General features: G+C 38.8%; 1 protein-coding gene across 1 annotated transcript in view; it reads left to right on the forward strand.

Annotated features, from left to right (window-relative positions):
• The window catches only part of kcnd3 (potassium voltage-gated channel, Shal-related subfamily, member 3), a 259,240-nt gene extending 249,266 nt beyond the window's left edge, over positions 1–9,974 (forward strand). The window contains exons 5-7 of the mRNA XM_062999045.1: positions 5,871–5,966; positions 8,634–8,902; positions 9,535–9,974. Of these exons, the coding sequence (XP_062855115.1) occupies positions 5,871–5,966; positions 8,634–8,902; positions 9,535–9,721 (552 nt within the window). The 3' untranslated portion in view covers positions 9,722–9,974. The remainder of the gene's footprint in view (positions 1–5,870; positions 5,967–8,633; positions 8,903–9,534) is intronic.
• The last annotated feature ends 6,494 nt before the right edge of the window (positions 9,975–16,468 follow it).

Below are 16,468 nucleotides of genomic sequence, written 5' to 3' on the forward strand. Positions count from 1 at the left end.
CCGCATGGTCAAGATTTCACTTAAAAAAAGTGTCAACTTGTCACTGACGGGAGAGGTGTGAGGTGCCAAGAGAATTAAGAGAGAAGGATTTATTTACAGAAGATGAGTGCATGGAAGACAAGTGATATTTGGATGCATTTTAATGCAGTAAATCAATCGCAATCAAGATGTCAGTACAAGTGACTCAAGTGACCCAAGTGAACCGGATCACATTACTGAGTGACTCAGATTAACCCGAGTCCATAAAATGAATCGAATTTACCACCACTATAAATACTCCGTTGTTTGAGTAGCGAAGTGGGCAGAGCGCATCGTGCACGTTCTTCTGCCCTAGGTTCGAATCCAGCTTAGGGCGAAACTAAAGTAACATAAGCAGGGCCGGCGCAATGGGGGCGCAATGGGGGCGCTGGGGTGGGCATTGCCCCAACCCTCCCCCAATTTTCTTACTGCCCCCCTAAGCATTGCAGTCCAGAACCGGGCTGCATGTCAGTGTGAAGATGGATTATGTAAAAATGTTGTTTTCACTATTGAGAAAAAATGTTACATGATGTTGTTTATGCATGTTGTTTTACCTAAAATATGGTTCTGATTTATCATTAAAGAATGAAAATAATAAATGTTAAACAGCTTAAATTAAACATTTTGATAATGTTCCTATGATGGTGTAAGTCCCGTTATATTGTTTACAGGTGCAAGCCAACCCCTTCCCCCTCCCCCCCGCTCAGGTAAACAGGGTGTTCCTTATTTCCAGTTCTGAAAGTTGGCAACCCTAGGACCACTACAGAGCAGGTATTATTTAGGTGGTGGATGATTCTCAGCACTGCAGTGACAATGACATGGTGGTGGTGTGTTAGTGTGTGTTGTGCTGGTATGAGTGGGTCAGACACAGCAGCGCTGCTGGAGTTTTTAAATACCCTGTCCACTCACTGTCCACTCTATTAGACACTCCTACCTAGTTGGTCCACCTTGTAGATGTAAAGTCAGAGACGATCGCTCATCTATTGCTGCTGTTTGAGTTGGTCATCGTCTAGACCTTCATCAGTGGTCACAGGACGCCGCCCACGGGGTGCTGTTGGCTGGATATATTTTTGGTTGATGGACTATTCTCAGTACAGCAGTGACGTGTTTAAAAACTCCATCAGCGGTGCTGTGTCTGATCTACTCATATAAGCACAACACACACTAACACACCACCACCATGTCAGTGTCACTGCAGTGCTGAGAATCATCCATCACCTAAATAGTACCTACTCTTTAGTGGTCCTGGGAGAGTCCTGACCATTGAAGAACAGCATGAAAGGGGGCTAACAAAGCATGCAGAGAAACAGAATGACTACAGTCAGTAATTGTAAAACTACAAAGTGCTTCTATATGGTAAGTGGAGCTGATAAAATGGACAGTGAGTGTAGAAACAAGGAGGTGGTTTTAATGTTATTGCTGATCAGTGTACACAGTCCCACAAAATTCTCAGGTTTGTTTTTGAATGCAGTAGTGCACACAGACTTGACATTTAGTGGGTTCATTTTAAACTGTTGTTTTAATGTTTGCCCTCTCATTCTTCTCTTCTTGATACATAATCTCTCTTTTTTGTTGTTCTAGTAAAAGGCTCATGACATTAAACTAAAAATAAAAACCTGTGAATTAAATTCTGAGAAAATGGAGAACCTTTATTGTTAGTGCTGGTCTGTTTTATTGAAGGACTCTCTTTCTATTGCTCTTTGCTATTTTCTGCCTCGTTGATTTTCGCTTTTTGGTGCAGTTTCGGCCCAACAGAATAATAGGGTTTTTTATGGTATCGAAGAAAAGCCACTGGCTTCCCCTACAACACAATGTCTGTGAATATTCCTGCTGTTTTTGACACTACTAGCAGTACAAGGGCACTGTGCCCACACAGACCAATGGGTGGCACTGCCAGTGCACTTACATCAGCCTGTCTAACCCTTGCAGCCTTGAGCAGTATACAACCTTCAGCAGTTTTTCTTGCTTCAGTGCAAAAAGGGAGGTTAATTCTAACATCTGTCATTATTTATGTTGTAATCCATGGTGCTCAAAGTCAAATATTTTTCAATACAGTTTTCAAACTTCTGTTCCAAAAATGTACTTTAAACACATTGCTGTCTTCAGAGAACATACATTGGTGAATACAATTTAAACTGTTCTCTTCCTAATGAGTCTTAGTTTAGGCCAAAATTATCCAACAGATTCTTCAGACTAATACACTGATCAGCCATAACATTAAAACCACCTCCTTGTTTCTACACACACTGTCCATTTTATCAGCTCCACTTAACATATAGAAGCACTTTGTAGCTCTACAATTACTGACTGTAGTCCATATGTTTCTCTATTTTTTGGCCTGCTTTCACCCTGTTCTTCAATGGTCAGGACCCTCACAGGACCACCACAGAGCAGGTACTATTTAGGTGGTGGATCATTCTCAGCACTGCAGTGACAATGACATGGTGGTGGTGTGTTAGTGTGTGTTGTGCTGGTATGAGTGGATCAGACACAGCAGCTCTGCTGGAGTTTTTAAATACCGTGTCCACTCACTGTCCACTCTATTAGACACTCCTACCTAGTTGGTCCACCTTGTAGATGTAAAGTCAGAGACAGAGATACGTCATCTATTACATTTACATTTTTGGCATTTAGCAGATGCTTTTATCCAAAGCGACTTACAGTACTGTGACAGTGCATTGTCTAAACAATTGAGGGTTAACGGCCTTGCTTAAGGGCCCAACAGTGGCAACCTGGCAGTGCCATTACTAGTCCAGTACCTTAACCACTAGGCTACAACTGCCCTGTGCTATTGCTGCTGTTCGAGTTGGTCATCCTGTAGACCTTCATCAGTGGTCACTGGACGCTGCCCACAGGGCGCTGTTGGCTGGATATTTTTGGTTGGTGGACTATTCTCAGTCCAGCAGTGACAGTGAGGTGTTTAAAAACTCCATCAGCGCTGCTGTCTTTACATTTACAGTTTCAGCATTTAGCAGATGCTTTTTATCCAAAGTGACTTATACAATGAGTGGAACATGATGAGCAATTGAGGGTTAAGGGCCTTGCTCAGGGACCCAACAGTGGCAACTTGGTGGTGGCGGGGCAACCTTCTGTTTACTAGTCCGGTACCTTAACCACTGAGCTATCATTGGCCCTGTGTCTTATCCGCTCATACCAGCACAATACACACTAACACACCACCACCATGTCAGTGTCACTGCAGTGCTGAGAATGACCCACCACCCAAATAATACCTGCTCTGTAGTGGTCCTGGGAGAGTCCTGACTATTGAAGAACAGCATGAAAAGGGGCGAACAAAGCATGCAGAGAAAGAGATGGACTACAGTCAGTAATTGTAGAACTACAAAGTGCTTCTATATGGTAAGTGGAGCTGATAAAATGGACAGTGAGTGTAGAAACAAAGGAGGTGGTTGTAATGTTATGGTTAATCAGTGTATGTCTAAGACTAAGTCTGGTCCCATTAAACTATTCAATGCAATATTTACATTTAGATTTTTGGCATTTAGCAGATGGTCTTATCCAGAACAACTTACAGAAGTGCTTCCACAGTAAACATTTCCTACTCTAGTTTAAGCAGACAACAGTCCAAAGATACAAATCTGCTGCAACCCTGTTAAAACATTTATTTTTAAAGAAATGAATAAGTGTTATAAAGAGCGCAATATGAACCAAACCACTTCTATCATTTTGCAGAACCCTAGTTCAGCTGTGTCTAATAAAATCATATAAGCCAAGCAGTTTTTGTGAACTAAATGCTCATTTCAGACGCATAGTGAGTACAGATTGTGGCGCCTTTCTTTGTGTTTGTGTGGCTGTAGGGCATTGATCTCACAGCCAGTGCATTAACACAGTTTCTTAATGCTAGGATGGCATTAGCGAGCTTTCTGATGTGTTTGGAAAAGCCAAATGAATTACAGTGGCTCAGTGGAGCGTTAATGTCAAACATCAGTGTAACTGAGCACCGCCATGCCTGCCTGTTAAATGCCTTGTGTACGTGGAAAATGCCACAATGTTCCTCGGCCAGTTTGCTCTGAACTTGTTGCATATTCCATGACCTCTGTGTTACATAACGGAGTTCCTGGAAGAGGAAATTTCAGTAAACATTTCATCTTGTGTTTTCATCTCTCGTACCTCTCTTATTCATGAACTATGGGTTCTGATACACTCATTACACTGTTCTTTATGCTACATTGTCAAAAGTGCATACATATACATAGCATGTTTCTATTTATTTGCATTGACTATTTTTACCACATCCATTGCTAACATCACACAAACCCCACAAACATTTGACAGTTATATACACCGACTAGGCATAACATTATGAGCACTGACAGGTGAAGTGAATAACACTTAATGATTATCTCTTCATCACGGCACCTGTTAGTGGGTGGGATATATTAAGCAGCAAGTGAACATTTTATCCTAAACGTTGATGTGTTAGAAGCAGGAAAAATGGGCAAGCGTAAGAATTTAAGCGAGTTTGACAAGGGCCAAATTGTGATGCTAGACGACTGGGTCAGAGCATCTCCAAAACTGCAGCTCTTGTGGGGTTTTCCTGGTCTGCAGTGGTCAGTATCTATCAAAAGTGGTCCAAGGAAGGAACAGTGGTAAACCGGCGACAGGAGGCCAAGGCTCATAAATGCACGTGGGAAGAGAAAGCTGGCCCATGTGGTCAGATCCAACAGACGAGCTACTGTAGCTCAAATTGCTGAAGACGTTAATGCTGGTTCTGATAGAAAGGTGTCAGAATACACAGTGCATCGCAGTTTGTTGCGAATTCCGCAGACCAGTCAGGGCACCCATGCTGACCCCTGTCCACCACCGAAAGGGCCAACAATGGGCACGTGAGCATCGGAACTGGACCACGGAGCAATGGAAGAAGGTGGCCTGGTCTGATGAATCACGTTTTCTTTTACATCACGTGGATATCCAGGTGCGTGTGCGTCACTTACCTGGGGAACACATGGCACCAGGATGCACTATGTGAAGAAGGCAAGCCGGCGGAGGCAGTGTGATGCTTTGGGCAATGTTCTGCTGGGAAACCTTGAGTCCTGCCATCCATGTTGATGTTACTTTGACACGTACCAACTACCTAAGCATTGTTGCAGAACATGTACACCCTTTCATGGAAACGATATTCCCTGATGCCTGTGGCCTCTTTCAGCAGGATAATGCGCCCTGCCACAAAGCTAAAATGCTTCAGGAATGGTTTGAGAAGTACAATAACGAGTTTGAGGTGTTGATTTTGCCTCCAAATTCCCCAGATCTCAATCCAATCAAGAATCTGTGGGATGTGCTGGACAAACAAGTCCGATCCATGGAGGCCCCAACTCACAACTTATAGGAGTTAAAGGATCTGCTGCTTACATCTTGGTGCCAGATACCACAGCACACCTTCAGGGGTCTAGTGAAGTCCATGCCTTGATGGGTCAGGGCTGTTTTGGCAACAAGAGGGGGGACCAACACAATATTAGGCAGGTGGTCATAATGTTATGCCTAATCAGTGTATGTACTAAGAGGCTCATTGGCCTTCACCCTGGCCCATTTGTATCACTTTAGCAAATCAGATCTGTATTAATTAGAACTCAAATAAATAAACAATGTCTGGGTTTTTTTATATCAAGTTCTGTGGTTTTTATGTACAATCCCAAGCACTGGTCTAAGTAATGAGAAGCTCGCTGGTGTTATGTCAAATAATAAATGGACTTTTTACTTATTACTAACCCTACTAATTCTCTTGGGCCTAAATGGAACCAAATCCCAACAATCCCAATGCTTCAAAAAATTCAAAAGATTAATCATGTCCTAAAGGGTGTTGTAACTTTGTGTTCTCTATGTATTTTCTACAGCAGGGTTCCACAGGCGAAGGGCAGCAGCTGAAAAAGACCCCATCAATAATTGAAAGCCAACACCACCATCTGCTGCACTGCCTGGAGAAAACCACGGTCAGACCACGTACACATCCATTACTATTACACAACACATATGTTACCCAAAGAAGTATATAAACATCTGGTTATGCATTTAGCACAGTTTGATATACTTTCTTTGCATGAAATGTGTACTGTTGCTCCCTTATAAGGTTTTCTTCTTTGCTATGCAATACAGCAATTATTATTTATATGCTGATATGTAGCAGTCCATTGCATTTACATTTATTCATTTACAAGAAGATTTGATCCAAAGCAGAATACCTTTAACCCTAAAGCTTTTTTTAAATGACAATGACATGAGTGCAGCACATGTAAATGTTCTCCAGTTTACCTAAAATAAGTGCAAGAAAATGACTCAATTGTCTCATTGCTTAAATATTTCCAAAAATGTATAGATGCACTTTCATGGAGGATTTTCTCTGGTGGTTTCGATCTTTTTTTTTTGCAATTAAATGATATCCTCAGCTTTTGTGACAGCTTATTAGTTTTCACCGTAGTTGCTTAAGTGATACAGACTAGCCATAAGTTGTAAGATCAGCAATATAATGTAGGGGTTGAATATTACTGATATAGAGTATCCTGTTACTCTAAAGTACTCCATCATTCATTTTCTTTTATTTGCTGTATCATTCAACTGATAAAGGCTTAATCTAAAGCAAAATCTAGATCTCGATTTATGATTTATGTTTTCTTTTACATGTATTTTCTATTGTATCTGTATATTCAGACCCTTGACTTACGAATTCAATTGGTTCTGAAGGGCTGTTCTTAAGTCAAAATGTTCGTTAGTTAAACCTATTTTTCCCATACCTCCCAAACCACTCCCTTACCTAACCTTTCTAATGTCTTAAATGGTCTTTTTTGTTATAAATACAAGTATATTTTCCATTAAATCCTAAATTATAGAATAGACATTCCTGTAATAAACAATAATAAACAACAATACACAGTAGTACTGTACTGTACATAAAAGCACACATCACATTTCAATACAGTACGTGTGCTGTACCATACACTGTAATACATTTCCTTCTTTTCTATAAAATTTATCTACCAGAAACAACAATAACTCTCATGATTCTCTATTATTTCCTTCTTTATTTCAATAGTGTTATATTTTGTAGGTGTAACTGCACGACAGAAAGAATACTCAGCCGAGTTCCTTCTTCTCTCTCACTCACTGTCACCTCTGTCTGATACACAGTGTTCATACGTTAAGTTGAAAACGATCGCTCGTAAGCCAAAATGTTCGTATGATAAACGGTTCGTAACTCAAGGGTCTACTGTATAACGCAATCCCCAGTCAGAAAAAGTCGGTAGAGTATGGAAAATGCCAGTTAAAAAAAAACAGTGTTTCTTGCATTTACTTTGACTTGTTTCATTACAGACAGCATGAACATGAGATGTTTTATGTTTTCTCAACACATTTTCTTATTTTTTTGTCAACTTAATTTAATTTGCTAATATCCATCCATTCCTGCATTTCAGGCCTACAAGATATTCAAAAAAAAAAGTTGGGATGGGGGATTTAGGGTTGGTAATGAGGCTAAAAAAAAAAACTAAATAATGATGTGATTTCAAACAGGTGATTGTATTGCTTTTCATGATTTGGTACAAAAGCAGTTTTCACAAAAGGCTGAATCTTTGAAGAGCAAAGATGGGCAGAGAATCTCCAGTTTGTCAATGACGAATGTTCCTCGAGGAAAGATTGGAAGGGATTTGCAGTTTTCTTCCTTTACAATAAATATCATCTAATGATTCAAGTAATCTAGAGGAATTTCAGTGCGTAAAGGGCAAATGTTCTCCGATTCCTCAGACGTCACTCCATCAAGAACCATCATTTATCAATAGCTCTACAATACAGAGTTACATTTACAAATGCCACTTAAAATTATACTGTGCAAAAATGAAGCCTTATGTTAACCGTGTCCAGAAGCGGTATCAGGTTTTCTGAGCTTGGAAGCATCTGGAATGGACCATCACACAGTGGAAATGGACGAAATGGAAGAAATGCACAAAAAGGTGAAAAGGACCATCCAGACTGTTATCAGCAACAAGTCCAGTAGCCGGTGTCTGTCATGGTATGATTGTTTCAGTGACATTGGCAAAGGTAATTTAATTAATTTCCAGGGACATCCATGCATTTTTTTTATTGACCTGGCCTGTGTACAGTATTCAGTAGAGAATATGTAGAGAATTATTGACCTGGCCTGTGTACAGTATTCAGTAGAGAATATGTAGAGAATTATTGACCTGGCCTGTGTACAGTATTCAGTAGAGAATATGTAGAGAATTATTGACCTGGCCTGTGTACAGTATTCAGTAGAGAATATGTAGAGAATTTTGAAATAAAAATGTGACAGTGACAACCCTATACCGTTGCACACTTTAAAACGTTTGCAGGAAGAATGGGACAAAATAACAGTTGAACCGCCTCATTGCTTGGTATCCTCTGTGCCAAAAGGTCTTTTCAGTGTCGTGAGAAGGAATGGTAACAGTAGTAAATGCTTTACTGTTTTTCCATACTGTCCCTTTTTTGATTTGGGGTTGTATATATGGAGAAATTAATTTCAATATTTTTAAGTGGATAGTAGTGAAAACTTCACGTGTAGAATTAAAAATTTACTCTTTTATACCCCTGCTTCTTTTCCTACATGTTCCTTGTTTTTGTTTCTGTAGAATCATGAGTTTATGGATGAGCAGTTGTTTGAGCAGAGTTATGTGGAAAGTGGCCTGCAGCGTTTCCCTTCACAGAACTCCTCTGTCTCTGGCCAGGAGGGCATTATGGGCTCCTGCTGCTCCAGACGACCCAAGAAAAGCAGTCAGCCAGCTAATGCAGCACCCACACACACTCATACACACCCATATTTAAAACCAAACACACACAACCTTCAGGAGCTCAGTGCCATACACATTCAGTGTGGAGAGCAGCGGCCTCTTAACATTAGGTAATGTACACACATTTACATGTGTATTTAGATTAATTAAAGTTTACTTACAACATTCATGTGTCAGTATTCTAGTAATCTTTAAAACTGTTATACAAGCTTAACTCTATATCTGGTAAATGTCTAGTAAATTGGTGAAGATCTTTACATACAGATTCAGACTGAGCTGCTGTACTTATCACAGTAAAACTAACACTACCTTCTCATGTATACAATGTGAAAATCAGTGTAGGCTAGTGTATGTAAGGTCTATTCTAAAACTCAGTCTCTAAAAGGGTTCGCCATTGTCCTGTTAATCGGTCACTAGTTTTGTAACATCGATAAGATTTCACATAATTGTATTTTCTAATATACCATCCATTCAATACATGTTATTTCAGAGGGATTTTAGAGTTGTTTTAAAAGGAGTGTCAAAACTGCACACTTACAGACTACAGTGGAATTTTTGTCCTCTTTGATCAATATTTGTTGTTGGCAAGATTGCGAAAATTGTTATTAATGAAATGTTAGTACGATAACCTGTTGAAATTACAGATTTTACTTTTCATTGTTGTCGATTAAAGTCCTGAAATGTCATTCTCTTACTATAATATTGTTTCCTTTTCTGTTCCTCTGTATTGAATTCTGTCCAGTCGATCCAGTCTCAACTTGATGCCTGATGAATCAGGAGGTCTGAACTGTAAGAGCAGCAGTCAAATCACCACTGCAATCATCAGCATTCCGACCTCGCCCAACAACACATCCCCCACCAGCCCAGAGGTCTCATCCAACCCCACTACTAACTCCAGCAGCGGCGTGGTGAAGGTCTCTGCCCTGTGATAGACATTTTTGAGAACCAGCTGAGCATCAGAACAGAAAAAGGAGGAGCACTCAGGATGTGAAAACTGTGGAGAACGCTGCTCTCTAGTGGAAAAGAGACAGCAATGACTTTGATTCCTTGAAAGAAAACAGTGGGGTGATGTGTATGATGTGTATGTGTGTGCTTGTGTGTGTGAAGGGGACAAATTACAATAGCAGAAGAGCCATAAGAACTTTTACTGGATCAGTCCATTAAAAGGTAATTAGATGAGGATGTCAAGAGTCACATTGAATCGAGCACTTTTTGCTTTGTTTGGTCTTTAGTGTCTTTTTCTGTCTTGAGTACATGATCTATTGGCAGCTTTTGAGGCAACATCAGCTGTAAGATATTGCAAAGCTGCATAAATAGCCACAGCTGCTATGCTTTGCTTTTGATCTCTAATTACAAAAAACTAAAAGCCCAGTCACATAGGTTCCTGCCGTACATTTATAATTTTGTTTATTTCAATTGCACTATGTCACAAAATTCCAGTGTCTGTACAGTTTGTAAGCACAATATTTACTTCTGGTGAACAGGTAGATTTACATAGTAAACCAAAAGCATTATCATTGCCACGTAGGAGATTCAAAACGGACAAAAGCTGAATTACGTGTTGTGCAGGCATTACATTTTATGTATTTTCTGACAATAGTATCTTATGTTAAAAGATATATACCCCCTTTAACATTCTCGGAAAACAAGGTACCATTTAAAAGCTTAGGATGCCTACTTTTCAGCGATGTCAATAATTTTAGCTTATTTATTTACCTTGAAAAAAAACAAAAAAGGACACTGATAAATGTTAACATTTGTAATTTCTTATATTACAGGGCTGTATTTGTATCAATATTGACAAATATCAAACAAATCACAATCACATTTATCTTGGCCATTTTGCATTCTTCAAAATTTGAAATTTATATCCATATGTTAATCCATTACGAATATAAAAACACAATAATGAATACAATCATTCAGCCCTAGAAATGCAATGCAAAACAGTGCATCATCACACAAGTTCTGTTTGCACCTCATAGAATATGGAGACAACCCGCTGGAGTTCAAAACACATGACAGTCAGGGCCTTGCTGCTTTCCGGATGGATATTTATGCAGCTGGCACAGTGGGCAGAACTTGTCTTAAAGTTAGCCATAACTAAGCCCTCCCATTTAGAGGAATGATATGATTGGTCAGTTTTACTGTCATATGATGTTGGTGTTTGACTGAATTGAATTGCTTCACCCTCTGAAAAGTTGTAGTTGGACCACCAATCAGCAACAGCAGCAGCAGGCTTCTTTACACATTCCAACAGAAATTAATAGACAGGCGTGAAGGATTTATTTGCTTAGATTTGTATTTGTTTAAAAGCTGATTGTAAAGTGATGAGATTAAATTAAAACTTAACACTTATCATTATTAGATATGTTACTTAAAGAATATATTTGGCCTTTTTGAGGGCCCTAATGGTTCCCCTCTGGATTAGGTACACAAATCTGCCCAAAATCCCAGCAGAAATCAAATGGATAATATTACTTCATCCCAATCTGGTAGCCATTCATTTCATTTATGGAAATATATGCATATTAAAGAGAAAAACTCCTGCGCTGCCTATTTTGGCCACTCTTGTTTTCACTGATGCTTAATGTTGACTAAATCTGCACTACTCTATTTACTGTTCAAGTCAAGTCAAGTCAAGTCAAGTCAACTTTATTTATATAGCGCTTTTTACAATATACATTGTCTCAAAGCAACTTTACAAAATCCAGGACCAACAGATACAAAAACCCCTGTTGAGCAAGCCGAGGGCGACTGTGACTGTTCACTTTTCTCTGTAGTTAGTTGCAGACATAGTATTTTGTTCTATTATTCCTTTGTTACCTTGTATTTATTAACTGAGCGCTCAAGCTGAGGAGCGTCTGCCTGTTCTCCCCGACACAGTAATCAGATAACAGCTTGTTTTCCTATTACGAAAGTTAAGGCTGCATCCTTAGCAAGTGTGATTTCATGCAGTGTTAAACTAATGGCTTTTAGTTCTTCCCTAGAGTATGACAAAAATCTTCCACCACAGTCCATCAGTCCATCCTAATATATAAGCACTACTAAAGATGAGTTGATTGAGATGAGATGAGTCTTAAATATTTGTTTTACTAAAAGAGCGTTTGTCTAATATACAATTCCTACAAACATTATTTTCAGGAATAAAATGCAATAAAAAGAAAAATCTGTGATTTGTTGATTCTCCTGAATCTTTATTTAACTGATAGAAGTACAAAGAAAAGATTTCCAATGTTTTCACAGTATTTACTTCATTGTATTATGTAAATATAAACAAATTTAGAGATTATTGCCTGCAACACAATCAAAAACAATTGGGACCGAGGCAACATACGAGTGAAAAGTTAACAGAACATTTAAGTTACACCATTAAGCAGCTAAATTGGTAACTGGTGGAGGAATCATGTTTGAGTATAAAAGGAGGATCCACCAAAGGCTCAGTCAAAGGCTCATGAGAATTGTCTATCGTGCATGACCTTTCGAGCTCTCAGACAGCATTGCATGAGAAATCATAATGCTACTTTGATAAATTTAGCCTCCTGGGCTTGGGAGCACTTCAGAAAACTGCCGCTAGAAATATAACCTGAAACTCTGTTACACAAAGAGAAAGTCACACATCAATTTTATGCAGAAACGCCTCGGGGTTCTTTGGGCCCAAGCTCATCTCAGATGGACCAAAACACAGAGAAAAAGTCAGCAACTGAGGTCTCATATTAAGCAAGAAAGCTGGAGTTTTGCAAGTGATTTTTTTTTTCCAGTTAGTGTCCTCAGTTCCCAAACTATTAAAAAAGTCACATGAATAGGAAAGGTGATGGAACACATTGCTAAACATGTCTCTGTCCCCTGCAGTCATCAAATTGTAAATGTGTTTACGAAATTTACAAAAGACAATCAAGTTGATCAGTAAAACATTGAAAATGTTTTCTTTCCAGTTTTCTTAGTTACATAAAGATTTAAGAGAATTAATAAATCACAGATTTTTCTTTTAATTACATTTTACTAAATGTCCCAATTAAAAAAAGGGGAGGGGGTGCCACTCAGGTGGCGCAGCGGTAAAATTCGCTAGCACACCAGAGGTGGGATTTCGAATACATCGTATCGAAACTCAGCTCTGCCATCCGGCTGGACTGGGTGGCTACATGAACAATGATTGGCTGTTGTTCACGGGGTGGGACAAGCTGTTCCTCATAACAGGTGCAATTACTTAAAAACTTCAACAACTTCCTTTTAATTTTACTAATTTTTCCTTACATAACTTGTAATGCTCCCCTATTCCAATGATTATTAAATTGTGGTCATTTTGGTCTGACAACATTCCCCAGTTCAAATTCAGAAATTGGGGGCAGCAGTTGTTGGTAATGTTGCCTCAAAAAGTTGCCAGTTTATTTAAGCTAATATTTTTCTTCTTTTAACTCAGTAACTCAGTATTATTGTTTTTTTATCATTAAAAACATACATTTGTTCCTTTATTAACAAAGCAAATATCATAAGCTAATTTTATTTGCATTGTTATTATCTACACCGATCAGCCATAACATTAAAACCACCTCATTGTTTCTACATTCACTGTCCTTTTTATCAGCTCCACTTACCTTATAGAAGCACAAGTTTCTTTGCATGTTTTGTTAGCCCCCTTTCATGCTGTTCTTCAGTGGTCAGGACTCTCCCACAAGACCACTACAGAGCAGGTATGATTTGGGTGGTGGATCATTCTCAGCACTGCAGTGACACTGACATGGTGGTTGTGTGTTAGTGTGTGTTGTGCTGGTATGAGTGGATAAGACACAGAAATGCTGATGGAGATGCTAACAAAGCATGCAGAGAAACAGATGGACTATAGTCAGTAATTGTAGAACTACAAAGTGCTTCTATATGATAAGTGGAGCTGATAAAATGGACAGTGAGTGTAGAAAAAAGGAGGTGGTTTTAATGTTATGGCTGATTGGTGTATTTGTTAATCAATCATTACAGGGACATCATGCATCCTTCACTAACTGCTTTTGTTATGCTGTCCAACCTGTAAGACATTACACTAGCAGAATTAATGTGACAGTAAATATAGATGGATTTATACATTTTACTGGGTGTGTACTCTGCAGTGAGGTGTAGAGAAATAGAATATATTTGATATAGTAGCTTTCATGTCTGTGTGTGCGTGAATGTTAGCTCTCGGCATACCTGGAGCCTTTCACACAGTTTGTGCCTCTCTTGGGGGGATTGGGGGGTGTTTTTGTTTTTTTCCCTACTTCTACTCTCCTTCTTTAGGTCCAAGATATTGAGTGGACAATACAGTGTCAATCTACAAATCGTCAGTAATAACTTTGCAAAGCAGAACCAAAAAAAAATCAAATGAGATATGATATAGTATTAAAACTATTTGTGACTATAAGCACAAGGCTTTTGCTGAGAATGTGTAAGTAGGATATATATATTGGTTCATTTGTGAATATTGTTAATAGAATATTTTGTAATTTTCAGCCATTGTTTGGCAAATGAAGTGCAGCTGCCACCCTTTCCTCTCACTGTGGTTCAGTGCTGCTGTGTCTGCTTGTGTCTCAGAAAACCATGCTTTTAATAGTTGGTTTGGTCCTAAGTGTTGTTGATTTTTTTTCCTGCTTAGTGGGCATTTTATTGATGTTTGTGTGTGTTCAGCCTGCATAGAAACTTTCAGTGTTTGTGCAGTTATTTTTTCTCTTTTACTAACAGACTGGCTAATGAACTCAACTTTGAGTCAGTGTTGTGAGGATCACACTCCATGGACTAATCAAACCCCCTCGTTAATTGGTCTTTTCTTTAATGACCATTTTATAGTGAATGGCATTGCCAGGGAGAGTGTAGATGTGTGTTTGTTGTTAAAGGTAACATCTACCTTTGTTCATGTTTTCTGTTTCCTATTTATAATTGTTTAAAAGGGAATGCGTGTCCTTTGGCAGTTAATTTAACCATTTACTTTTCTTTAATCCTTTTCATCAGTTTAGAATCTAACACTTTGTATGCCCCTGCACATTGTACAGCTCTGAGTTTTAAAGTAAACTGTGTTAAAGATGTTTGAAGAGCTGCTGTTTTAGATCTTTTTCATGATATATGGATGTAGTGAAAACACCAGCATATCAAGTAAGAGTTCTTTCTTCAGGAAATTACAATTATTATTATTATTATTATTATTATTATTAATAGAAGACCACTGGTTCCCTGTGTCCAAATAATAATGAGACTTACACTGCCATACCCAACCACATTGAACCAATGTGGATTTTTTTTAACCTTCTTTCATTTATTAATACACAGAGCCGTATTCAGAGTGAGTAACCATATGTCTACACACCACTGTCAAAATACCAGGTTTTGTGTTGTAAAATAATGAGACTATTTTTACATTTTAGGCATTTTTATCCAAAGCGACTTACAGTACTGTGACAGTATATTGTCTAAGCAATTGAGGGTTAAGGTCTTGAACCTTTCGATTACTAGTCCAGTACCTTAACCACTAGACTACAAATGCCCAAGATAAAGACCAATATAAATCTTTATTGTGACCAATAATCTGTAAAATTCAATTGTTTGTTTGTTTGTTTATTAGGATTTTAACGTCATGTTTTACACTTTTGGTTACATTCATGACAGGAACGGTAGTTACTCATTACACAAGATTTATCACTTCTTAAGGTTATATCAAGCACAGTCATGGACAATTTATTGTCTCCAATTCACCTCACTTGCATGTCTTTGGACTGTGGGAGGAAACCGGAGCACCCGGAGGAAACCCACTCGGACACGGGGAGAACCCAGACCACCCCACCTGTGAGGTGACAGTGCTACCCACTTAGCCACCATGCCACCCTAAAATTCAATTGAAAAACAAACTGAATTATTTTTCTTTTTGGGTGGAGGGCATAAAATAATTTTTTTTTTTTTTTTTTTTTTTTAACTTAAACTAATACTTTGTTGAAGCAACTTATAATTATGACAGTTGTTAGAAGTCTATCAGCATGGCACATCTTGACTTGGCAATCTTTTCCCACTCTTCCTTACAAAAGTGCTCCAAATCTGTCAGACTGAGAGGGCATCTCTTGTGCACAGCTCTCTTCAAGTCACCCCACACATTTTTAATTGGATTCAGGTTTAGGCTCTGGATGGGCCATTCCAAACCTTTGAAACTGTTCATAATTCCCTAAAGCCCCAGTTCCAGCTAAGGAAAACAGCCAAAAAGCATAATGCTGGTCGATTCTGATCATTAACACATTTTCTCCTCATACTTTTGGCAGACCTGATGTGGGTTTTTAAGCGAAAGGTAGCCAGGCTTGGATGTTCTTCTTGTCACCCTACCTCACAGCATAGACTTATAAACAATATGGAAGATTGTGGTCACATGTAGTACACAATCAGTACTTGGCAGAAATTCCTGCAGCTCCTTTAGTGTTGCTGTAGACCTCTTGACAGCCTCTCCAGAAGAAGAACCAGTTTTCTTCCTGTCTTTTCATCAATTTTGAAGGGATGTCCAGTTTACTGTTGTGCCATATTTTAACCACTTGTTGAGGACCGTCTTCACTGTGTTCCATGGTATATGTAATGTCATGGAAATTTGTGTACCCTTCTCCTGACTGATACCTTTCAGCAATGTGATCCATTTGATGCTTTGTAAGCTTTTTGTTTCTTTTGCTGTAAAAGTCAGG

Source organism: Trichomycterus rosablanca, chromosome 7, assembly GCF_030014385.1.
Source record: "Trichomycterus rosablanca isolate fTriRos1 chromosome 7, fTriRos1.hap1, whole genome shotgun sequence".
In the NCBI taxonomy this organism is placed as follows: Eukaryota; Metazoa; Chordata; class Actinopteri; order Siluriformes; family Trichomycteridae; genus Trichomycterus; species Trichomycterus rosablanca.